The sequence below is a fragment of the Pempheris klunzingeri genome, chromosome 11 (assembly GCF_042242105.1).
Source record: "Pempheris klunzingeri isolate RE-2024b chromosome 11, fPemKlu1.hap1, whole genome shotgun sequence".
In the NCBI taxonomy this organism is placed as follows: domain Eukaryota; kingdom Metazoa; phylum Chordata; class Actinopteri; order Acropomatiformes; family Pempheridae; genus Pempheris; species Pempheris klunzingeri.
The window spans coordinates 4872755-4897112 of record NC_092022.1 but is presented as its reverse complement, the minus strand read 5'-3'; the positions used below and the strand labels follow the sequence as shown (position 1 = coordinate 4897112).

The window sequence follows — 24358 nt, the reverse complement described above, 5'->3', positions numbered from 1 at the left end:
TCTCTTCAAAGAATGTCAACCTAGACTAAATGCACAACAGCCACTGGATAGTTAACCCAACAGGATTTAAAATTTATTGAATAATGGATCCAGGGGCGAGAGTCCATGGATGGACAAGGGGGCCAATGCCGATGTACACGTGCCAAACACCATTTACAGTGACAATGCACTCTCTGAGACGCACGTAATGTCATAGGCGAGGGAAGAAACTGATAATTATCACTTACATCACAGCTCTCGACTTAGGAAAAAGTTCCATAGAACTATGGAAAATGTGCGTAGCCTCATACTGTATGTATTTGCGTGATTATAATTCATCCGTCAAAGTCAATACATCTAAACAGACCTTCATTTACTTAGTGTATGATGACAGGTAGGGGTTTCTGGCCTCGTAATGAGTCACTGAACAACAGAGTTGGGTTCATATTGCCACCGAGAAACCCGTGGGGAAAATGAAGGGTTAGGAGCCAAGATGGAGGCACCCGTGCATACCTCTCTCCTGATGCCCTGGTTTTGTTCCGTCTTGAGAAAGTTGAGCAGCACCTCCAGAAGGGAGGGGTACTTGCGGTAGGGCTCCACCACGTAACCTGTACTAGCCACCTGCTGTCCCAGCGTCCACAGCGCCACCTGGTGGAAAGTCAGATGCAGACTGGCTTTGAATAATGACCTTGACAGAGAAGTGTGAAGAAGTTTGGGATGTACTTGTCTTGGCGTTGTTGACTAACCATCCTTGTAATAAAATGTACCTATTCAATAATCAGTGCTACAAAATGATTTTATTTTGATGTGTAAATAAAGATCCCAATCATTGATCCTGTTTACCTGCCCCTGCTACCAATTACAACTACTTTCAGGCACTTATTGATAAGTCATCGGTTCATACTTTGTGTAATCTGTGCTAGCTCCTGGCGCACATGCCCGTTTAATGTTTCCAGAAACGATGACCAGTTGTGTTTACTGAAGCAGGCCTGTATTTACCGTATCCAAGAAATAAATACTTTTCAGAACTTGGAGTAGTGCTGAGGAGAAATCAGGGGGAAAAATAAGAGCCATATGAAGCAGATTCCATTATTCTTGGCGTACCTGTCGTTTGGCCAGTGAGGAGGAGTCCTGCAGCATGTCCATGATGATTGGAAAAAGCTCGTCCATCCACTTCCTCATCTCCAGGCCGCTCACCTGACAGGATACACGTGGGAGAGCCAATCAAAACTGTGGAAATGTCATAACCTGCCCAGTTTTCTGTCGCGAGGCTCTCCTAAAATCTAAAAGGACCCGAATAATTACTTTTTACATAAAATATTGATCCCATGCCAGTTTCCATCTGACCATATCGGACCATAGCTCGTGTGTAGAATTTTGTTACATTCTTATAAAAACACATAGCTTGTATACATTCTTTACATCCCATCTTTTTCTGCCATGACATTTGTTGCCTCTGTGTCCCTACATTTTCTTGTGTCTTCCTGAGCTGGTTCCTGAGCAGCTGAGCGCCTGCCTCTTCCTGCACTGAGCCAACTGTGAACACGTGGTCTACCTGAGCATCTCCTGCACTTTGTCTTAACTGCGGAGTCTTCCTGCCTTTTACTGTGCTTTCCTGACTCCTCTGTGGGGGCCATCGGACTGCCTGGACAGGGTGGAACAAGGCACGCGTCCATGGGTGGGGCTCTACCCTGTAACTTTCCACCTCAGATATGCAGTAGAAACATTTAATAATGTGCGCTGGGGAAACAATTCTGCTAAGATGTGTTTGGTCTCAATAAGCAGCAGCTAATGTGGTACACACGCTAATGCTCTCAGCGTAAAACTTTACAGGAAAGAAGCATTAAATCCAGCTTTACCTGAGCCAACTCGCCAATGGTTGCAAGGACACTAATGACCACTCCAGGGTTGGGGTCTGGGTCTTTCAGCTTGAGGATGAGAGCCTGCAAAAGGTCAAATGTAACAAGGTCATTTAACCCATTCAAGCTGTTAAAAGCACAACAGCCTGCATATGTAAGAGCAGCAAATGTCAGAATAACACCTTGACTGAGTTGCAGTACTAGAAAAATAACTGAAAACTAAAAAGTAGAAATAAAATACAACTCCATGCACCATCATGAATTGCAGCAATGTATTTTTTTTTGCATCATGTCAAATCACTTGGAATTACATTGTGCTGTCAAATCGCACCGCATCACATCAGAGGTGATTCTTATAGAATCACATTTGTAGGAACTTCATATGTATCTTAAATGTATCAGATGGATCCTTCACAAGGAAGAATTAGCAGAGTTGTACCTTGAGGATGGGCTCCATATATGGCCGTATGAGGCGGGGGGCGTTGGAGACGAGGTGACCGAGCATACGAGCGCTCTGCTCTTTGTTCCTGCCGACACCACTGTGCTCCAACTCTGTTAAGATCTGCAACAGGATTCAAAGCAGAGTTATGTACAAAAGCACCCACTCTTCTCTGCGTGGAATCATTCTTAATGGGGTTGATTCACACTGTACATAACGGTGTTATGGAAGCAGCATTATAAGAACCTTCACTGGGCCTTATGGAGGAAAGCTGTGCATAATACAAGAGCCTTTGCTGCCCTCTAAAGGTATCCAGACGAGACAACAGACAAGTCATATTTTTAAGCAGAACAAACATGCATTAGATGTATTTAACATCCTTAGTTGAGTAACCAAAAAGGAAACCATGTTAACTTACTAATTTAAAAAGGAAATGATGATTTCACCAATGTCTTAGATAAAATATTTTCAGCATTTTATCTTCTCAAGGGCCACTTGAATCTATTTAATTTCAAAGGCAGGCAAAAATGTAAAAAAAACTAATTTAAAACCTCAAAAAACTAATTTTCAATTTTTATCTTGATGCCCTGTGTGCAGAGATTATAGCAGATTTCAAATTATTCGGACGGCAGGCCTCCATGTGATACATGTTGATACATCACCACGCACAGACGGTAAACCTGCCCTGAAATCATGAAACTTTGTCTCTTGTACTGCAGCTGTTAAACATCTACCATTGACCTTTGAGGGTATGCCAGGCTACTGATTTGTTTGAGGAAAAAAGAAAGCCCAAAGGAAATGAGGGAGATGGTTTCAATGGTCCCTTTCACATCATTACTCAGTTTTTCCGCCTTGCCATCTGTGTAAAACATACAGGGATGGAACAGGGCGTCACAGATACAATTCACTGCCAAACTTCCTTTTAATGAGTAAAAACCAAATCCAGATAAGACCTTCAACACAATAAATCATTAAACTGCACACAGCTTGCCCTCTGTTATGCCTCTCCTACCTGGATGAGCATCTTGCGTAGGAAGGGCATGACAAAGGCAGGGTTCATGCTGCTGAGGCGTCCGATTGTGCAGATGGCAAGCTCCCTGATCTCAAACACCTCATCGTTTAGTGCGACAAACAGTGCCTGTAGGTTCTCAGCCTGTGCGAGGTGAGCGTCGAATCGCTCATCAAGAGATGCCAGCACACAGTATCGGATGTCTGGATCTGCAAGAAAACAGTCAAAACACTCTTATCACTCTCTTTACCTTCATCATCATGAGTCACTCCAACTGCAACATTTCATGTTAACAATGGTAAAAGGGCTGTACTTGTATCGTGCCCACACAAAGAGCTTTAACACTACATCATGCTCATCAAGGGGGGACGAACCATTCACAACTTCTTCAGACACCTGGATACATCGTTATCAAATAAAAAAAACAACGCCACCTAATAAGTAAATCCACATTTATTCTTTCATGTGTTACCTGGGTCGGTGATGCCAACAACTAGCAGCTTGCTGAGCACGTCTGCCACAACCTGCACAGCCGTCTGGCTGACAACATGGCCGCTGATCAGGTGGATGGAGGGGGTGAGGAGGCGCGAGCAGGTCCGAGCTGCCTCCATCCGGATTTCCTTGTGTTCGCTGTTCAGGAAGTGATCAGCACAGTGGCGCACAAACTGGGTGAGGGAGTGTCCTGGTGAGTAAACACACAATTAGAATAATTATAGAATATAAAGCTTCAATTAACAATGACTTCTATATTTTACATATACAAATATATTCTATATTTGCATCTCTGCTTTTGTGAACACATCATTAGCTTGTTAGAATTTCTTTTCAATTTCTAGCTAAAACTTCTTCATCAACATTCCTCACCTAAAACTATTAGGCAATAACAAATAGACAAGTCTTACAAATAAGTGTAGCGAACAATCTTTCATTTGCACCCATCAGCACAACTGCTGCAGCCATTTCTGCAGTTCACTCATTTCTTACAGAACACATGCTCTCTCTGCCTTATGGCTCCAGTCTTATTAATGTTTATGCCTTCAATTTAAGAGAACACTTTTTCCAGGCATTAACTCACTTTTTGTGAAATGTTTGGGGCTGTATTGTCACTAAAATGTTGACCAGACAAAGACCCAAGTAGGATCGAAACGTTGTCAGTAATAATAATAATTTTGTGTGCAGGCGTTTTTTTCACATTTTTTCATAGACATCATCTTCTGATAGCCTTACACCTACATGATATTCATAGAACTACTCTCCTGTAACTGTAATGCAACTACCCACACTTGAGAATCAAATATTTTCTCTATTGATGGAACCAAATAATTTGGTGCATCAGAACAGAACTGGTGATCTGTGCATGTTTTTTCATGCTGGGGATTTTCTGTTTTTCATGAATTTTTTTGGAATTAATTGAAAAAACAGATAGTGCTGCTTTAAAGCTGTGTCATTTCCAAGGTTCTTGCCTTCAAACTCAAAGCTTCCCAGTGTGCGCAGGGCCAGTGTGATGCTGCCTACGTCGCTGGCCTCGGGGATGTTTGTGAGGCTTGGTGAGGCCAGCTGGTGAGCCAGGCCTTTGGGCATGCCGGGGTGACGCAGTGGCTTGTGCATCAACACCAAGGAAAGCATCTTCAGCAGTCCATCCTGGATGTCCTTCTTCAACTGGGGGATTTGGCGGCTCAAGTCGTACAACACCGCCGTCAGTGCAGGACTGGATGAACAGGACACAATGGACAATATACCCAACATGATCATCGCTGCCATCTTCAGATGAGGACAAAGAAGTAAAACCTTGTTAATCAAAGTATTTAGCAGTGGTGAAACCATTCGGTCTTACCTGAGGCCCACAGCCAGCATAGGCTCCAGCAGCTCCTTGATGTCTGGTTGGATGCTGGGACCCATGGCTCTGGAGAGCATGCTGATACAGGTGAACACTGTGGCGTCCACCTGCATGGTCTTCTGTCGCCTGCACACGGACAGTGGGAAAAAAACCAAGCATGCAATAATGGTAAGTCTCTTTTCCTTTAATAGACAGTCTCCCACAGCAGAGATGCTACCAGAAACACACCGTTTAGACCTTGATTTCACTGTTTTATTCATTAACTTTACCTCCAAGATCGAGGAGAAACTCATCTAATATTTCTAACCAAAGACCATGAAATTAGAATGATTCTTAAAACATCTGAAGCAACAATTATATTTGAGTATAATGAGATCAGAAAAGAGAACAAAAACTGTGTAGCAAGACAAACACTATTAAAATACAACAGGGTAATAGATGACTATTCAAACACATCAATATCTGAACGTGAATAAATATCATTTACATGATACAGAGATTATGAACTGTTTAACATATTCCATGTTTTTAACTACTGACTTGTGAGCAAAGTCCTTGGGTGGTAAGGCGGCCTTGATGATCTCAAGGACCTTAGAGAGGTAAGGCTGGATTTCTGCCCTGACAGCTACAACCAGCAGCCCCAAAGCCTGAAAAGCTGCTGTCCTCTCCTTCTCCTTCTTCAGACAGCCCAGCAGGTAGCCCATAGTGTCTGACAAGTACTGGTCTGCACAGTGGAAGGAACAACCACAGTGCGAATGGTTAAACGCAGATGTAGGGCTTCGTACAGGCTGCAACACTTAAATCAACGGACTGGGAAAAGTTTCAAGCAATTTATTGCAGCAAATCCTGCCGACACCAGGACAGGGGTATCGCTCATGATCTCTTTACATTTCAGCACATTCAAACGTTAACTAGTCCCACCTGTAAAGGTATGTGGCTGGAATGCAGCCAGGCGTGGAAGCAGATTGAGGATGGTCATCTGGATCAGAGGGTTTTTACTGGTCTTGTATTTTAGCACCCACCGGCACACCTGGACAAAGCACACATAATAATAAGCTTGTGTCAACAAGGATTTATCTGGTGCTCACAACAGCACTGGCCCTGTTACTGACACCGGGACATACTTGTTCGATCTCTTCGTGAGCCTGCTGCTGAAATCCTAGTTTCAGCTTCCTGGCTGCCACAAATTATATTTCTAATCAAAATGTGACTTCTGATTCTAAGATAACTTTCAGATTAATAGTCCTACAAACCATTTTTTTTCCCCCATTTAAACATTTCTGTTTTCACTGACATTCTGTGTGCAATAGCACCAAAACACTGAGCTGAGAAGCAGCTAAAAGGGAAAGCCATTAAAAAGACTTCATAATCATGCTTTTGATAGATAATATGAATACATACTTGAACATTGTGTTTAACAATGTTCTCCTTGGTCTTGGGGAGAGTTAATAGTCTTAGGGGTGCATGACATCCTTTATCATTACACAAAAGATAAATAAGATTTGCAGTGTCCTCAGATGTAACACAGCCCTGCTCACTGATATAGAGCAAAAATTACAGCACTTTGAGTTTTTACCACTTTATATACATTTATTCTTAAGCCAAAAAAAAAACCAACATTCATTAATTAAATAATTTCCAGTGCATGCTATTATGAAAACATGTTGCATTCTTGGAAAAGCCAGACCTCTGCTGTAAAATCTACCTGGTCGAATCGCTCTTCCATCAGCTCACGGCAGTATCGGCTCTCCACCAGCGAGCTCTTGGCAGGCGTTGGCGCAGCTCCGAAGGTGAGGAAGCCCTGAGGCGTGCTGTAGCCCAGCAGGCCCAGGAGGGCGTTGGACTGCTGTGGCTGCACCGACTGGAAGCTAGTGAAGGGTGTGATGTGGCGGGGCTTGGTTCCAAATCCCATCAGCTCCTTGCAGTACTTATCATGGACCAGCTGCTGCTGTGTGATCTCCTCCATCTCCTCACGCATTCGCTGCCATAGAAACAAAACCAGTGAGAGGATCGTTTCGCTTGAGGATGTGAGAATGTCTCCGCAGTGAATCCGGCCCTCACCTCTCCCTCCATGCTGCTGATGCGAACGAGCTCGTTCAGGATGAGAAGAGCACCGTGGACCCTGTCGTCGCGATTCATCCCTTTCTCTTTGGCCAAAGTCTCATCGAAGCCTTTCTCTGCCTCTTCAAAGGTTTGCTGTTACAGAAAAGACAAACACTTACGTTGCCTTTTACAACAACATGGGTTTTCCACATTTAAAAACAAAAACAAATGTACTTTGTTATGATACAGTGGAACGTCTTACTTTGTACCACTGAGGTTTCTGCATTTCCTTCGTCTCCCTCTGTGTGGTGAGGATGAGACAGGCTCGCAGTGCAGACACGGCCCCTTCTCTGATGGCCTGCTTGGGGTCCCACACTGCGTAAAAGATGTTGTCAAAGAAGGGCTGCACTTGCTGAAAGAAGAAGGTAGGTGCACTCACAGCTAGCTCCCTCAGCACCAACACCTGAGGAAAAAAAACAGAAAATCATTCAGATCATTATGAGGTCGATCGTTAATTAATATTAAGTTCTTTTTTTTTTTAAAGTACAATTGTACTATTGAACAATTATTGTACAATTGTAACTGGACATTTTGAGTGCATTCGTCTTCTTCAAAGCAAGTCCGGCAACCATCTTCTCTTCTCTTCAAACTGATAAAACATCAGCTTGAATTTGCTGACCAAAACAATCTTATATTAAGTCGCTAAAGTCGCTAAAATCCTGTTTCTATCCTGAAGTTGCTTATCTGGCGTGATGCACCCTACAGGTCGTCTTTGTGGGAACTCTACCATAAAGCTGAACAGCCGTAAACCACAAGATGTTGCAACTCCACTTAGATTCAACATATTATACCATGCAGAAATGCAAAGTCACTAATTAGCGGCAGCTAAAGATAATGGAGATAGAACAAAGTGTCTCAGCTGTGGAACATCTTTAACATTCACCAAAAACAAGCAAGTGAAGGACAATGTGGTGAAAATACTGTGAGGGATTCATGTGTTTAGACAAAATGTGCCACTGAGATTAAAGTACTCCAGATATATTTCTGTAATTACGATTACTGCTATAATGCCTCCTATAATGAGCATGCATGCATCAGCATACAATAACGTAAGTGTATGCCTTGAATTATTGGCATAGCATAGCAGCAGAGTGTCTTCTACTTAGAAATGCAACAGTTCATTGAATAGAAAATACACTCGTCTTAAGATAAGTCTTAGATCCGTTTGCTCGGTTTTGTTGGCAGGAAAATCGAACAAACACAAATAGATGAATCAAAACTTTAAAAAGACTTAAAAGCATTTGTGCCAATGATTTCAGTGGCCTCATATGTTGTCACTCTTCCTCTCGGTGTCTGCAGAGTCAGCATGGACAGCTGTCCACAAAAATATCGGGATCATCGGGGCCAGATCTTGACACTCATTCTTGGATCATCTGGAAATTGATTCTATATGTTTCAAAATTGCTCAAGCTGCAAAATTCCTCACATAAACTTTGATTTGATCAGTTTTGTGGTTTAGCATTACTTTCGCTGAGCTACGTGTTTCCAAAACAGACCTCTCGTTGCATTGGAGAATAACTGCTGATAAGACAAACAAGGTCAGAGTACAAGAGTGTCAGCAGATATGAGTGTTTAATAAAAGATTTTCTGTTCAACAACCGACAAGCTCAAGAACACACAGAGTCTTCTTTAGTGCGAGTTGGTTGATTGGAAGAGGAGTTGATTTTAAGATAGATTTTGGTATTATGAAAAATACTCATGTCATCATTTTCAGTATTTAAAATGTATTCTGGGACAGTGGACCATGTCGTAGACAGCAGTTATAGCACCATACCCCCTAAAGACACTGGTATTCTCCTATACTAGCGCAACACAACGCTGTCACCTGAACAGCAATGAGCGAGTTCTCCGTGAAGGGAAAACTAGAAAGCCTAGAAATGTGCCTGGTGCTGCTTTATAAAGTAAAAACAAGATGCAGTGAGACAATCCTGAGTCAAACTGCCCTTCACCCTCATCTGCACCACACAGCAACACTACCAAGAAGTGGAGGTATTTCAACAACAAACAACACAGTCCCTGCTGCTTGCTTGGCTCCATTTCGTTAGAAGTTCCATTTACCCTCATGCAGATGGAAAGTGGGTGGGGGAGGAGAGAGAGAAAGAGAGAGAGAGAGCATAGAAAAACAAATGGAAAGCATCTGCCCTCTGTTCACTTTCAGCCCAAACTATACTATACACCTCTGGAATGAACATCCTTGTTCAGTAGCTCCCTCAGCCCTCCGAGGGTCAATCCCAAAAAATCCACTTCAGTTTTTCAGACAAACAGAACTTCACTTATGATGATGGCAGAGACTCCCCCAAGGACATGAAAGGCAACCCTTGACACTTACCGCAGCATGGCGTCTGCCTTCATTTCTGTCTGCTCCCAGCCACTCCAGGGCCCTCTTCACCTCAAACTCCACATACTCAGCAGTAAAGGTGTCCCCTGCCATAGATAGGTGACCCATGGCTTTAGAGGCCATCTCCATCACCACGGGGTCGCTGGAGGGGAGCAGGTTGCGCAGGTAGTTGGCAAAGCGGCTGATCCTTGTGGCATTGCCTCCCTCTACTCCAATCAGACTCACTGGAACAAAGCATTGAGTCACAGTCACACACCGTTTCACACAAACACACTGTTATACACAGTTTCACGTGACATACATCCTGGGCAGTAATTCATCTCCAGCTAATTCTGCTAGATTCAGAAGTTGAAAACAAGCTCGGCCTTCACCATTCACTGCTTACCAATAGCGAGGATCCCTCCTTTCTTCTCATTCACATCAGAGCTGGATACCAGCTCAAATATGTGGTGGTTTAACTCATCATAGAATGTTGTGGCTTCATCTTGGCTCAGCTGTGGACGGCACAACATCAGTATCACAAAAACCATTAGTGACTGTGACAATGTCTACACTCTCTTGTGATCCCTGCACATGGCAGTGTAGCATTCATAACTTAGCAGAAGTGTGGATTCATAACCACAGCACACATTAAGCATCCATGTGCACTTGATCCGTTACCTCTCTGAGCTCTGTAGTCACGTAGTGTTGCAGATCTTTGGCAGATTTTGCTCTGGTGTCTTCATTTCGACTCTTCAGCCCACTGACAAACTGTTGCAGCACAGTGGCTGTGCCTGACATGATCACCATTTGGACGGCCTGATCTGCAAGAAGACGAATAAAATGCACACGCCTTCACTAACACGTCGTGAGTTATCAAAACCACGCAACGACGACAAAGACTGACAAGTATACATGTCGTGCTTGGACGGAAAGAATGTTTGTTCTGAGTAGTTTAGGTAGGTCAATGTTGTTGTTAGCTGATGTTGTTAGCTAGCGTGCTAATGCATCTGCCTAGCTAGTACAACAACCTTGCTGATGAGCAACATGCCAAACCCAGACATTATTTAGAGCTACAAAGGCAGCATCATTTACAGCACTGGTACCAAATGACACGTCTAAGCGATAAAGGTCAGATGCACGCTCCTCCAGAGCCTCACGAGTGGCTCATGCTGGTTTTGTTTAGCTAGCGTTGATGTTAGCTCGTGCTAACGCTTAGCTATCTAACGTAGCAGACCGTTATAGCAAGAATTTAAAGTCGCTTTGTAGCACTTACCACTTGTCTAAGTTTATATGACGGCCACTTAAATCCTCTCCGGCTCTTGCAGAATATCTCTCATTGTACGATTACCTGGCTAGCATTGGGCCATCGTTAGCTAGCTACAGCGTCGCTAAGTTGAGTTGGACCTTCTCCAGCTGGGTGCCTGCGGAAAACTTCACAAGCGTTCAGTTGCGTTGAGCAGCCTGCGCAGAGCTCTGCGCATACAGCGCCGCACACGTCCCCGAGCTGTTTGAAGGCCTGAACATCTCTACTTTACTTTCTACTTTCTACATATACAGCCCAGAGAGGGCTAAACACTCCTAACAGACGTATTTCCTGGCACAGACTTGTCTTTTGCAAAGCACATTTGTCATTAATAGCATTAATGGTAGCTGTGCTCCATTCAGGTACGTTTAATAAATGCAAAAGAGGTCTGCTGTGAGAGGAGTCTGTGATCAAGGCTGCATAAAGCCTGAGTACCAGGTCTCCAGGGGTCCTAGAAGTTTAGCATGGTGCAACTGGTTTCTGCCACTTTAATCTAAATCTTAAGGTGGGTCCTGTGTTATTGCTTCATCTTAAGGCCTTGTTTCTTTCATTATTTTGATTTTATAATAATTGTTTATAATAAATAAATAAAAAAAAAAAAAATAAATTATTATTATTTCTAAATGGGGACCATCTAATATTCCATCATACGACTACAGTACACTTTGCACAGAGAGAAGGAGAAGTTTCACTTCATTGTAGTTTTAATGAATGGAATTGTTAGTTTGCTTTCTTCTGTGATTGTCATCCATAAAATACTTAGTAAAACGTGAATTAATAAATAAAAATAGCAAACTTTTAATGTTCAGCGTGTCTGTTAAGTTAGTTTAGTTACTGCAACCTGCCCATCGTAAAGGATTAAAAAAATATGTAAAAGATGAGCTTGAATTGCGCACCTGTCACCATTCATTATATTTAATGAGATTGTGACCCTATGAAATGAAAATAGTCCAGGTATTATAAATGCACAATGAGTATACAAAGAAAATGTCAGCGAGCTTCTGCACAAGACGTAAAAATCGACTGGTGTGACCTGAAATGAGATAATGGTAAATCATTTCTACATGTGTGGCTGTGTTGAGTTTAGATAATGTTCAGCCTCAGGGGGGAGACATTGTCCAGGCAATCAAGTAGCTTTTATCACAGAGAGGAACATATCTGACAGCGTGTAGCTCCATGTCTGAATGGTGACATTTACCACCGTGCAAAACACTATTTAGACCGAAACCCTTTTATTTAGCAGTTGCAGGAAATTGAACGTCAAATGTATTTTTATTATCAAAATAAGCCATAATTACCAGCTTCATTTACATTTCTGCAATCATCAGAGGTTGAGGTCATGGTATCATAGATGTTTCCTTCGACAAACAAACATTTCACTCACTCTTTTAGTCATCCTGGTATTCAAGTGGTTCCCAGTCTGGGGTCTGGGGGACAATGGGTGGTCCTTTAGGAAGCTCCAGGAGGTCTCATCCAAAAGGAGCAGTAGTTTTATTTCAAGATAGACCAAAATGTGGGCTATGACTAAGACCGCTTTGATAACAGGTTTCACTATTCTACCAGTTGTTGTTGACAGTTGTTGGGAAGAGCTGGTTTTAACCACTTACTACACAACCACAGATCCTCTGAGCAGCCCCAGTATCAACAGACTTCTCCAAAACGTACACAACAGTGTAAAGAGCTGATACTCAAGCATTTAATAGATGTATTCAACTGGACTCATCTGCACCTGCTACACTCAAAAAAAAAATCCATGTGATCATTAAAGAGCAATTTTGCAATGTGCCATAAAAGTATCACGGAGCACGTTAGCTGCCCTCCTGAAATAATCATCTGAATGTGACTCCAGCAAGACACCTTCTTACTGTGACCCCAGCAAAAATGTCTTTCTAAGTGGTGAATTACTAACTCACATTTCTCTACTTTCACAGGGTCAGCACAGAAGCAGTCACTGTGGGATGAATTGTGAATCACTTTACGTTGCTTGTACACGAAATGCATTTAATGACCATGAGTTTTCTCCCTCGAAACCAACTACCAATAAAACTCACACACAGTTGTCAAAAACAGTTCAAAACCCAACATAACCTAAAAATAATTTTAGAAAAATGATAACTGCATAAACTTAATTGGTACATTGAGCACATATCTTCTTTGAAAGACTTCCTGGTGTGTAAAGACTAAAGGGGGCAGCTGCGGCAGAATCCAGGACATTTTGTGATAATGCAGGATGATGTGGCTTCTCCTCCAGTCACAGACTAGTTTACAACCCGTCCTGGGATGGTGTCACTTTTGCTTCCACCTTACTTTCCATTCCTCAACCCCACGCAGACATTATTTACATCATGGCAGTGGAAAGTTTATGACCACCACACACGATCAGATGTCGCTTTTGGACCCGATGAATGCAGGAGATTGCCAGGAATGGATCAGGCAAGCAGAGAGATCCTTCCCCAGATGGGTTGCAAGACTTGCAGCCAAAGTGCAGAACACAGGGTAAATAAGCACTGTTGTACTTCTATGCCTGTAACCATCCTATACATGCGAGTATGTTTAGTTTTGTATGGCAGTCATTACTTGTGGGATTTAAGACGTGAAATGAACTGTTGTGCTGCATGTCAGTAAAGAGAACTGTGTGAAAAGAGAATTAACAATTTAAAAAAAAAAATTGTGATAACTCTAACACTAACCCGTTCATTTAGAAAACTAAAACTGTAGCTGAACCAAACTTGTTTTCTACAAGCTTTGAAAACCTCCTCGTAATATAAAGGTTAATGCCACACACAAGATTCTGGTTTGCAGTTTTTCCTCAACTGCTTTGGCATAATTATCGAATCATATTTTCATACCTCTCTTTACTTTTTCACAGAAGGCTTGAATGTGTCATTCCTTAAAAAATGCAAATGTTTTTGCACAAGTAAGAACAATTACTTACTATTTGCAGAGTTAACAACCGACTCTTGCTGGTCAAAACAGTTTTTTCTCAGTTGAATAGTTGTAAGCATGTATGAATTCTTCCATTGTTCGAGTCATCACACTCAGTAGTCCATTCATTTATCAAAATCTGTCATGTATTTAGATGTGCTATGAATATCATTATAGTCATTTTTTGTGGTGACTGATTGGTAAATTGTCTGTCAGATGAAACTTCACACGTTATGCCAGGTTAGCTGGCAGGTGCAATTCATGAGTGTGGATTTTGCTGAACATACTTACAGTATACACGACAACAGAGAAACTTTAATTTCTGAACATGGAGGAACATCGGCAGGTAAATAATGAACAGGAGCAACTGCCCGACCAAGGAAGAGGAAGAGGAGTGAGGATCCGTGGCGGTGCAGTGATGGACAGACAGCTGAATAGAGTAAAAGGCAGAAGACACGGAGCTGTCCCGGATGCCACAGTCGCTGACCATGTAATTAACCCTGGCCTTACGATGGCAGAGGCAGGTCACAGAGTGCAGCCTAATGTAAGCAGTGCTACACATTCTTTTATTGTCCAAACATTCTAGAGGGAAACAGTTATGTACTCAGTCAATATGGAAATTATTCCTATTACATTATTCCAGTGAGAGCAATACAGTAGAATTAAATTACAGCAGAATCATGTAAAGTAGTCTTGAACTAACCATATATTTTAACTAAATAATTAAATACACAGTAAAAGCGAGGTTTCTCTCTGATGAATGTGTTTTGTAGATCATATGAATTCTTTCATTTTTATTCTGGTGATACCTACATTCTAGTAAGAGAATTATTCATATTCACAGGTTTGAAAACATTATGATCAAAGTCTTTCTCCTAGGATTTCTTCTTTTGCTTTTGAATAATTATATGGTGTTGTCTTGTGTACAGCGTGATGCTTTTTTATTATTCCACAGCATAAACTCATTATGGTATGGTACTCCTAAGTGTAAAGATAATGCCAAATTTCATGCATGCAATTTTTTATCTGTTATCGCAGATTTAATTTGTGTATGATTTGGTAATTAACATGCAAAGTTACATTAAGTTAATTAAATCTCTATCAGGCTGATGCTGTAATCAGTGTGCAGCGGTGTGCATGTGCAAATGTGTAAGTACTACATGTGATGTGATTTTGCAGAGGGAGATGCAAAAAGAGAACCTGGCAGCCTTACAGCATTGTGCATGGAGAAAATGAGAGGGTGAGGGAGTAAGGGGGTGGGAGATGAAATGTAACAACACTTGGAAGGGGAGCAAATCCCTACTTTTGCACCCAAGGGCCCCTCTCCCTCTCTCAGGTCTGGCTAAGCCAGACATATTTCACCCATGACACATCAACTCACTCAATCAGTAACGCTCACCTTTCTTTTGGACGTGTGCTTTCACTGGAGAGTTTGTGTGTCTGCATGCGAGCGAGAAAGAAAGACAGGGGGAGGGTGCTTTAGAGAGATGAAACGCACATGCAGTCATTTGACTTCAACACACACATAAAACCACTCGAGCACCACAAATGTATGCACACTCACAGCCACAAAGGGCTCTTGTCCTAACAGGCAGTCGGCCTCCTCTGCTAAGTGACAGGCAGGATGTTGGGAGCACTTTCATCAGTCCGAGCCTTTGATTCCTCTGCTGTCGCTCCTGTTTATTTTCTGCTTTGGCTCTTCACTCAGCCGTGCTTTTGAAATATTTCCTCTATGATGGAGCCTGTCATTCTATCTAGACCGAGGGAGTAGAGAGTCGGGGGGGTGGGGTTGAAAAGGTGAGTTTAGTCCTGCGCTCACGCCTCCACCCACCTTATTCATCTACCGTCCATCCATCCGTTAATCCTTCCCACCTTCATCCGGCCCTCCCTCTGTCACGCACTTCATGATTTACCCTGCACCACCGAATGATCTTTCCCTTTCCCCATTTCATTCCTCCACAGGTTCTCAGGGATTTTGTCAAGCAGAAGGAGGAATCTGGTATGAGTCACAGATTCCTGGGCAAGGATTCATGAGGTAACATCTGCTTCTGGATGCTGGGGGCGCCTCTCATCCCCTACCTGGCCACAGCCCAGAACTGTATCCTGGCCTGAATGTATCTACCCTCCTACACGGGCAAGACGCCATGTGTTCAGCATGACACTTCCAAAAAGCCTTCTTTAGAGGCAAGTGTTTAGATATCCTACTATAACTATACCTGAAAGTCACAAATCTGGTTGTTTATTTTAGTTGGAAGGCAGCACTGGGTTCAGTTTGAAGGATATTAGTATTAGTGGGGCCTGTGCCAACCAGCCCAACTATTCACTACGTTAAATGGCTGAGCTGGTTGGCGCTTTCCAATAGTGGTGGTCATATATTATATAATTTGTTACCTTAGTGCTAAAAGTGTAGTATTACTAGCAAGGTCCACAAAAATAAACTGAAACATAAAGTCAGTTTTTTGTTTTGTTTTTGAGGTTTTTACCAAGAAATGTCTGTCTTGGTAAGCTATGAAATAAAAGTGTATACATGCATGAAAAAATAAATAAATAAATAATTTCCATGCTAATATGTTAACAATTGAAGTAGCATATTAGCTTGGGCATTTTGTTTTTTTTTACTTTCATGCTAATTGTGTTCATGTCATATTCAGACTATTATGAGCAGTTGAATTGAGTTCAATTTGGTCTCAAGAATTTTTCATAGCTACAATATTTCCCATATATAGAAAAATGATACACGTGTTGATAAGCCATGGCAAAGTGGTTCAAGCCACCATGGCCAGCAGTTGCATCTAATTAAAGTCCAATATTGACAATTGTACCATCAATTCAGCTTAAAAATAGCTCATTTCGGCTTAAACTGGACAGACTAAGCCTAATGATGGAGCCAAGCCAGAATACCATGATTTTCCCCATTCCTCCCGTTCTGCAGACATTACATAAAAGCAGCATAAAGCATGCATGTTTGGTAGATGAAGAGAGGATCACTGATCTGTGAGTCTGTAAGTTTCCTAATGACTTCATCAATAATCGTAGACATCTATTTGATCGATACAGGTTGGCCTAAACTTAATAGTTGCAGCAGAATTAAATGATTAGATCTGGCTATATTGAATCAGCACAGCTGGGTAGATGAGAAAGCATAAAGTGGCACTGAGACGATGGAGTGTGCAATTAGCTAATGCAACTGGCCGTTTTGGGTCGAACCAAGTCTGCAGAAGCAGAAGCCATGATGATGCTGCACTTTCTTGTCACTGTGCTTAGTTTGTCTTCTGGCACAGTACTCAGCTCCCTGACTTAGGAAGGGCAGCTACACACACACACACACACACACACACACACACAGAGTCAACCTATTGATCATGTTTCCTTCCCTTAGTGAGATGTACAGATCAAACACCATTGCAGGGGAAACCTAAGGCCGGCTTATGGAAATGAGGATCCTCTTCGACTCTTCAAGAGGTCCTTAATCAGGGAGCATAACAGTGAACACTGGTGCTTCTGGTTTAAAATGTTTTTGCAGAGGCATTATTCATCATTTCTACCACAGGACACCGTCTTCTTAAAAGTAACCCTGTTGTTATGGTGAGATTCAAATGTCAACCAGAGAAGAGATATAGTGCATTAATGGTGAATTGAGGTAGTTAGAATCACAACTAAATGGGTCTCATTACACATCTAGCAACTGTAGCCAACAGGTATAGAATACGAAATCAGCTCCACTGCGGAGACTAAATTACTTCGAGTCAGACAGGTTTTGATCTTGCCGTTCATCTGCAGTGGCGTGGTTGTGGGCGTTCACCGTGGACTCATTTCCTAATGGACTCTGCCGAGCGCCTGCCAAAGAGCAAGCTGGGAATGAATGAATGGTATCCATTAGACAAAATGGCCGTCTGTAAATTGCGACCACTCTGCGTAAACGAGCGGGAGCTAGGGTGGGAGCGAGAGCAGATGGATGGAGAGGTCTCGTAACCGGCTAATAGTAATGGAAGCTGGCTCGCCATCACTCACTGCTGCACTGGCTTCAGTGTGGCCAGTAAACAGTTCACAGCTGGTTTTAAACATAATGATTTGCATGAAACTCATATTGGCATATTGCATTTGATATCCACAGTTTTTTGGACTTCATAGAAAACTCCACATGACCTTGATGCAGATTTTTCTCTACTTATCGTGTGCTCATGGGGAAACATTGCACACTAAGTCCAGTCTAAGAGGCACTACAGTCACAGGGGACCTTATCTGGTTCCCTATCTGTAACAAGGCAGACATGGTGTCCCTCACTGACACTCCTTTATCTTGTCTCCACTCAACTTTATCTGCGGCAATCCGTCCAGATAAGACAGATACTAATGATGGTGGAGAGCCTAAAGGACCATACAGCTAGCATTTTTATTGGAAAAGAACACTGGGAAAGGCGTGAGTCTACCACAACATACCTAGATGGTGGATGTTTTCCTTTTTCATAACATTGACACCAACAAGAAACATTTCAGCTGTGCTTAAAGCCTTGAAACTTCAGACTTTGTGAATAAAAGAGAATGCTGGAGAGAGAAAAAAAAACATAAATGGGAGAAGCTTCACAAGGCACTGAACTCTTTGACATTCCAGCTAAATGCACAGGAATAAAACCAGGTGTGAAACCACCTCTCCTGTTTAGACTTGACGCCACAAAGGAAAGGGCCATCTGGCAAACTGTCAGACAGCTAAGCACAGTCTGTTTGCTACAACTCCTCTATCTCTTCTGTTTGTCTTGGGAAAGTGGTGCTGCAGTTGGAGGAATATAATGTGGCACGAGCAAACAGCTAATTTTCCTCTAAACTTTCCATCTACTTAGTTTATAAGCTGATAGTCAGGAGAAAGGCTATAGATATAATTTGGAGATAAAACGCTCCATATTTGCTTCTTTTTGTTTTTACACCAGATAGATGTTAACAAAACTAGCTTAGCACTGTTGCATTAACGTCTAATATACAACCGAAACAGCAGAATTAAACACGTCTGCAACGCATAAGTCCAGCAAACAATATGCAATGCCTAAAACAAAAGACTTTAATGTTGTGAATGACATAGTGTACCTTTTTGGGAAACCAATCAACTTTGAATGAACCTTGTACCAGATGGTCTAATGGCTTCGAAATAGATCTGAATTGTGCAGAAACGCAAAATTGAAAAAGCAATTTTCTTATGCAAATGCAGAGAGCTGCTATGGACATTTTATATGTGGCAGTTCAACAAGGTCCTGCTGTTTTTAGGACCCATAAGCAAATGTAAACGTCTGCACGTGTGGCAAGAATAATAAAGACAGAGGTTAAACCATCTGACAATTGTGTCGTTGTATGAAAAACAACTGCAAAGACTATTTCAGACTGTACTCTCCCTGCTCCATTTCATAAAACAGGGAAAAGGCTGCAAGCATATCCTCCATATTTACATATGTTGGCATGTGTTGACCGCCCTGCTCCTCTCCTTACAGATGTGTCACACGCAAATCCACATATGAAGAACATGTATGTCATGTATGTCAGACTGTTGATGTTAGGAAAAATCACTGATGTTCAACTAAGGTTTTGGTCTGCAACTGTTACATGCAAATTACTGCCAAGCCATCATTTTTGCATATATCATGTAAGTCTGCTTATTTAATAAGTTTGTCATTGCTTGATTCATAAGTTTAACAAGGAACTGTCTCTGGGTTCCAAGGGGAGGATCCCCCATTGACTGGTGACCTAAATGGCAGTTATTTTATCTGAATGTAGCTTCTGCATTATTGTTCACTTATGGTGTCTGTCTTGATTGAACTTAAACGTATTATTAAACCTATGATTATTTCATTCTTATTTGTTATTTACTCTTTATCAATATATCTTTGAATTCTGAGACTGTTTAAGAAAACTTCTGGCTCAGCCAGGTCTGGGAGGGAAACAGCACACAGAGGACACACTGTAGGAAACCGGACACTATGTCTGTGGTCAGATTCAGATGGATGCCAGGCAGGCGTGTCTCGCTCCTCTGTTCTCATGCTGATACCTGATAAAGGCCTGTCCTCTGGAAAAACAAAAAGAGCTACAGCAGCCTCGCTTGATAATGCTGGAATGTCTCAGTGTGTGTGTGTTCCTTGTGTATCTCTGTGCTGCATGTTTAGCAATGCTAAGGGAATGTGCCTGCACATTATCTGTAAGAGCGATGTAAAACACAACATACCAAGAGGAGGAAATAAACAGACACTATCAGAGTGTTGAAACAGAGTATGCCAGAGTAATGCCAAGATGCTGAATAACTTCAGCAGGAGTGATGCATTATTTATATGGCACGCACTGTAAGATATCGCTTACATGACTGGAGTCCAAAGGTTGGATTGGTTTACGATACTGCACTGCACAGTGATTCTCTGATTGACCGTGATGCAGTGATACACAAGGGTGCAGCAATGCAGCTGCTTCTCTGTGAAATTTAGCCCCTGGGCTTTGCATACAATTTGGCTGCTAATGTTGCATCTCATGTTACACCTCTTTCTTTCCTATAACACACGTCTGAAAACAGAGTCAACTCTTTCCAGCTGCGACGGGTTCCTCTGTGTAAGCCATCAACATAAGTATAACTTATCAAAATAGATCATAATAAAAAAACTCCATCTGCATCCATCACTGACATAACTGTGAGCAGTTTTAAGGCCGTGACCAGTATAACACTGCTGAGAGTCAGTATTTCATGCTGATATTTGGCATTCGTCTGTTAAAACAGAGTTTAAAGTGTTACAAGAGTGCACATCTTGTCATTAAGTGGCTCTTAAGCAACTAAAATAGGCTTTTTTCATCTCTGTTTTTAACAAGGCAGAGTGTAAAACTGACATACGTGGCAAGAGAAAAAAGTCTAAGCAAAGAATAGTATACAACATTATTCAGTACACCTTCTCCATGTCAGCCACTAAATCCCTTCTGAGGGAATGTGGGTTGAAGTCTTTGCTCCACAGCTTCACTTTATCTCCTGCTGTAATTGCATCTGCCTACACTTTGATTCACAAAAGAGCCTATGAAATGTTTTCTCTCAGTCAAATACTTGTTAAAGCTTGTTTACTTTCTGGGGCTTTTGTGTTGAAATATTTGTGGGAGGAGGGCGGCTGTCAGGAGATAACTGGAAGTAAGGGGATGCGATTGTTGATGTGCTCTGGTGAGTTTCACATTATGAGAGTTGTTCCAATAATCACGGTCTGTGTCCACAGAGAAAGACCACTGATAAGCTACAGCGGTGCTCGATGTTTGTCTCAAGGACTTTTACCTGATACTGAAAATGATTTAAGGGCCCTGGCAAGTTTTCACACACTACATTTGTATATGTACTTTTTTTTCAAGGTTTATATACAAATTCACCAAAGAATAAAACATGTGTCAAGAAAGCACACTTTTACGTGACAGTACCATGAAAATGCATTTGATTTTTAATCATTAAAAAAATGTTAAGTGGAATAAAATGCATTAATGTAACCAATAAGCTGCATCAACCAATTTTTAAGACTTGACACTTGGGGGCAGTGAAACAGCATGGACATATAACCAAACAACACCAGCAGACACGGAACAACATTGGCATTCATATGGAGTCGTGTTACTGGTCACCAGATAAATTGGAATCCAATATTCACTCTCCTTTCGCCTCTGTTTTGTTCTCCACCAGCTCCTGAGGGAAATGTCTGGTTGCCGATGCTGATGCCTGTATGTCTGTCTGCTGTTTAGTGCTGGGCAGATAGTATTCAGTGGGTTTGCAACAACTTTATAGCTAAAAAGAGCAGGGTTGATGGGAGCGGTTAGAGGGAAAGCCAAAATAATGAGCTGAAAGATGCTAAAGAGCTCAAGCTAAAGAGGTGGGTGATTTGTGGGTTTGTCACTACAAGACACACGTTTCACATTACACCGTCATTTGATCCATTGTGTAAAATGTTAAAAAAAACTAATGTAAAAACATTGTGGTTTATGCAACTTTAAATATATGAGAAAAATAATAGGTCTTCAGTGAAATACTTTCACTTCCATCCATTTTATCTCTGTGTGTTATGCTGTAATTAGTGAGTTGAGAAGGAAACACCACTGAATTTTTGTGTCCTAGAACACACGCACACTTTTGATTTACACTCATTACTGTTTACAAAAACCAGAAACAAAAGAAAAGCTGATTTTGGCCAAAAATGACAGCAGTGATTCATGTCCAACACTAAAATACAGCTACATTAAGAATAATTTATAACACATAATAGCATGTGGGGGGAATGCTTTTGAATGTGGGTGTACTCTTGTTCAAACTAGTCATTACTGCTATAAATTGAAACTCATTTAAATGTGGAAGCCAATGAAAATGTTATTTAAAACCACGAACTCAGGCTGCCGCTTACTTTCAGTGGAGCAGCTCCAGAACTGGTAATATAACAGATTATGTCATTTGTTGATTTGAGGAATTATTTATATTTGAACAGTATTGATTTACCTTCCAAGGGAAATAGTGTGTGAAGACTGCGTTCCCCTTTAATAAAAAGCATTTGGACACATTTGATCCTCGCATCATTGATCTAAAGAGCATGAAAAACAGCGACAAACAGTATCATTTTTCATTCAATAGACGGCTGTCTATTCGGGTTAACTCAGCTGTCAGAGCTGAGGCTTACTTGAACAAATTTCTGCAAATATCCTCTCTAGCAACTGTGCATAACCAAGCCTGTCATTTTCCCAGGAATAGAAGGGTAGTTAAAATTACAGCTTTTGAGGAGTGGAAATTTACGCACTGTCTGTTCTCTACCAAACTCTAACAAAAAAGCCATATGGTAACATTTAAAGATTTAAACATGGAAAGCTTAACGATATAAGAAGAGTCTTTAATGATACACGACAGCTTTAGTTAACACCCACCGACTACGCTGCAGAGTTCAGTTTTACATGTTTTGAGTGTACACAGTAGTCTTAACCATACAGCCTATAGCTTTCAAAATCTTTCTGACCCTAAAGGTGATACTTAAAATCAAAGATCCACATTTCATGAAAGTTTAAGGAGATTAAAAGTATGGACCAGACTACACGTAATTGTTCAAATGCAGTGCTATCCTCCTGTCAATCCTATCATAGTGATAATGAAAAGAGGATGTTAATAACCTGTTCACCCTCAAGAACCAGTTCCAAGAAGAAGTTCTGGGATCTGAGTTTGGGAATTAAAGCCAAAGTTTTAAAATGGTGGGACATCACTTTACATGAAGTGTTACAGTAATGCAGACTGATACCTCCAGCCATTGATTCGTTTGGGCAGTAAAACAAGCTGTAAACTTAACACTGGCATATCATTACCTTATAAAAATCGTCTTGTTAAAGCCAATGTTGCCATGAACCAAAATGAACCAAAAAAGTAAAGTTGAAGACTGTAAAAACTGATCAGGGACAGTGCTCCTAATTATGTTCGATTTAACCTCCCACAAGACACAGTGCAAGCAGCAATACAAGTGTGTATGTATACATGGATACATACATGCATACATACAGACTCTCAACATGACTTCTGCAGATTCTGATACTCTGGGCTTGGAAGAACATGGAGGCCGTGCCTACTTTCTCATAAAAATAAAGTAAAATTTCTCCTACAGCCTTTAAGAAGCTGACCTCTGCCTCCTCCTGCCTTGCTGGTGGGGAGGGGAGTCGGGGGTCTCGAACCACTGAACTCATGCATCGATACTAAATGCACATACAATGTAATATCACTGTGAAATGGAGGAAAGTGGGGAAACATGTGATCACTGCTAACACATTAATATTTGCTGAAAGTGACAAAGTACCAGGCAGTGAACACTGAGTACAGGCTTGTTGTGTGACTCTCTAATGGTGCTTTACACTAAATTGCATTGCATGTGATTACATATCCAGCACACAGGGGGCCTGTTGGTGTCAGATCTACTGTCCACAGGCCTTCTGCTTTGTGCACCTGCAGGGTCTGTGGGCTGCTGATGGGCTGATGGGGAGCGGAGGCACAGACACCGTCTGTCCGACTGGGGGCGGCGTTGGACAGCCACCTTCTGCGTGCATCCCAGCGCGGAGCCCTCCAGCCCCTCCACCTCCACCTCCACCCCCCACCCACCATCTCACCCTCACTTGTGGCATCAGCAATTCAGATCGCATGCAAATCCAGGAGCGTCACTGTGAGTGTGTGCGTGTGTGTGTGTGTGTGTGTGTGTGAGAGAGAGAGAGAGAGAGAGAGAGAGAGGAAAGGAGAGGGGGAGAGAGAAGTGCAGTTGCATTCCTGGAGAGAGAGAGAGAGAGAGAGAGAGAGAGAGAGAGATCCCTGGCCCTTCCTCCTCCTTCCTCCTCCTTCCTCTCTTCCTCTCCTGCTCTCCCAGCCGGCGGCGGCAGAGAGGGATTTCTAACCCGGGCTGCAGATGCGGGGAACACGGCTGCAGAGTGAAAGAGACACTGGTTAGTCCGTAGGGAAGTTGTGAAAAGGAGGCTCGGGGCGCTTTTAAAACGCAGTCCAAAGAGTTTGTTGAGGTAAAAAAAAACAAACAAACAACAAATCAGTAGGAAAGTTTACTTTTCGGGTTACATCCGTGTGTTGGTC

General features: G+C 42.0%; 1 protein-coding gene across 1 annotated transcript in view; it reads right to left on the bottom strand.

Annotated features, from left to right (window-relative positions):
* mtor (mechanistic target of rapamycin kinase) overlaps nucleotides 1-10938 on the bottom strand; it is an 80855-nt gene extending 69917 nt beyond the window's left edge. Inside the window, exons 1-17 of the mRNA XM_070838905.1 lie at nucleotides 10820-10938; nucleotides 10225-10367; nucleotides 9950-10058; nucleotides 9556-9788; nucleotides 7429-7629; nucleotides 7185-7319; nucleotides 6829-7104; nucleotides 6045-6153; nucleotides 5664-5847; nucleotides 5121-5249; nucleotides 4750-4994; nucleotides 3759-3968; nucleotides 3290-3495; nucleotides 2278-2400; nucleotides 1839-1922; nucleotides 1084-1176; nucleotides 493-627 (exon numbers count right to left, since the gene is read on the bottom strand). Of these exons, the coding sequence (XP_070695006.1) occupies nucleotides 493-627; nucleotides 1084-1176; nucleotides 1839-1922; nucleotides 2278-2400; nucleotides 3290-3495; nucleotides 3759-3968; nucleotides 4750-4994; nucleotides 5121-5249; nucleotides 5664-5847; nucleotides 6045-6153; nucleotides 6829-7104; nucleotides 7185-7319; nucleotides 7429-7629; nucleotides 9556-9788; nucleotides 9950-10058; nucleotides 10225-10353 (2601 nt within the window). The 5' untranslated portion in view covers nucleotides 10354-10367; nucleotides 10820-10938. The remainder of the gene's footprint in view (nucleotides 1-492; nucleotides 628-1083; nucleotides 1177-1838; nucleotides 1923-2277; nucleotides 2401-3289; nucleotides 3496-3758; nucleotides 3969-4749; nucleotides 4995-5120; nucleotides 5250-5663; nucleotides 5848-6044; nucleotides 6154-6828; nucleotides 7105-7184; nucleotides 7320-7428; nucleotides 7630-9555; nucleotides 9789-9949; nucleotides 10059-10224; nucleotides 10368-10819) is intronic.
* Nucleotides 10939-24358: the final 13420 nt, after the last annotated feature.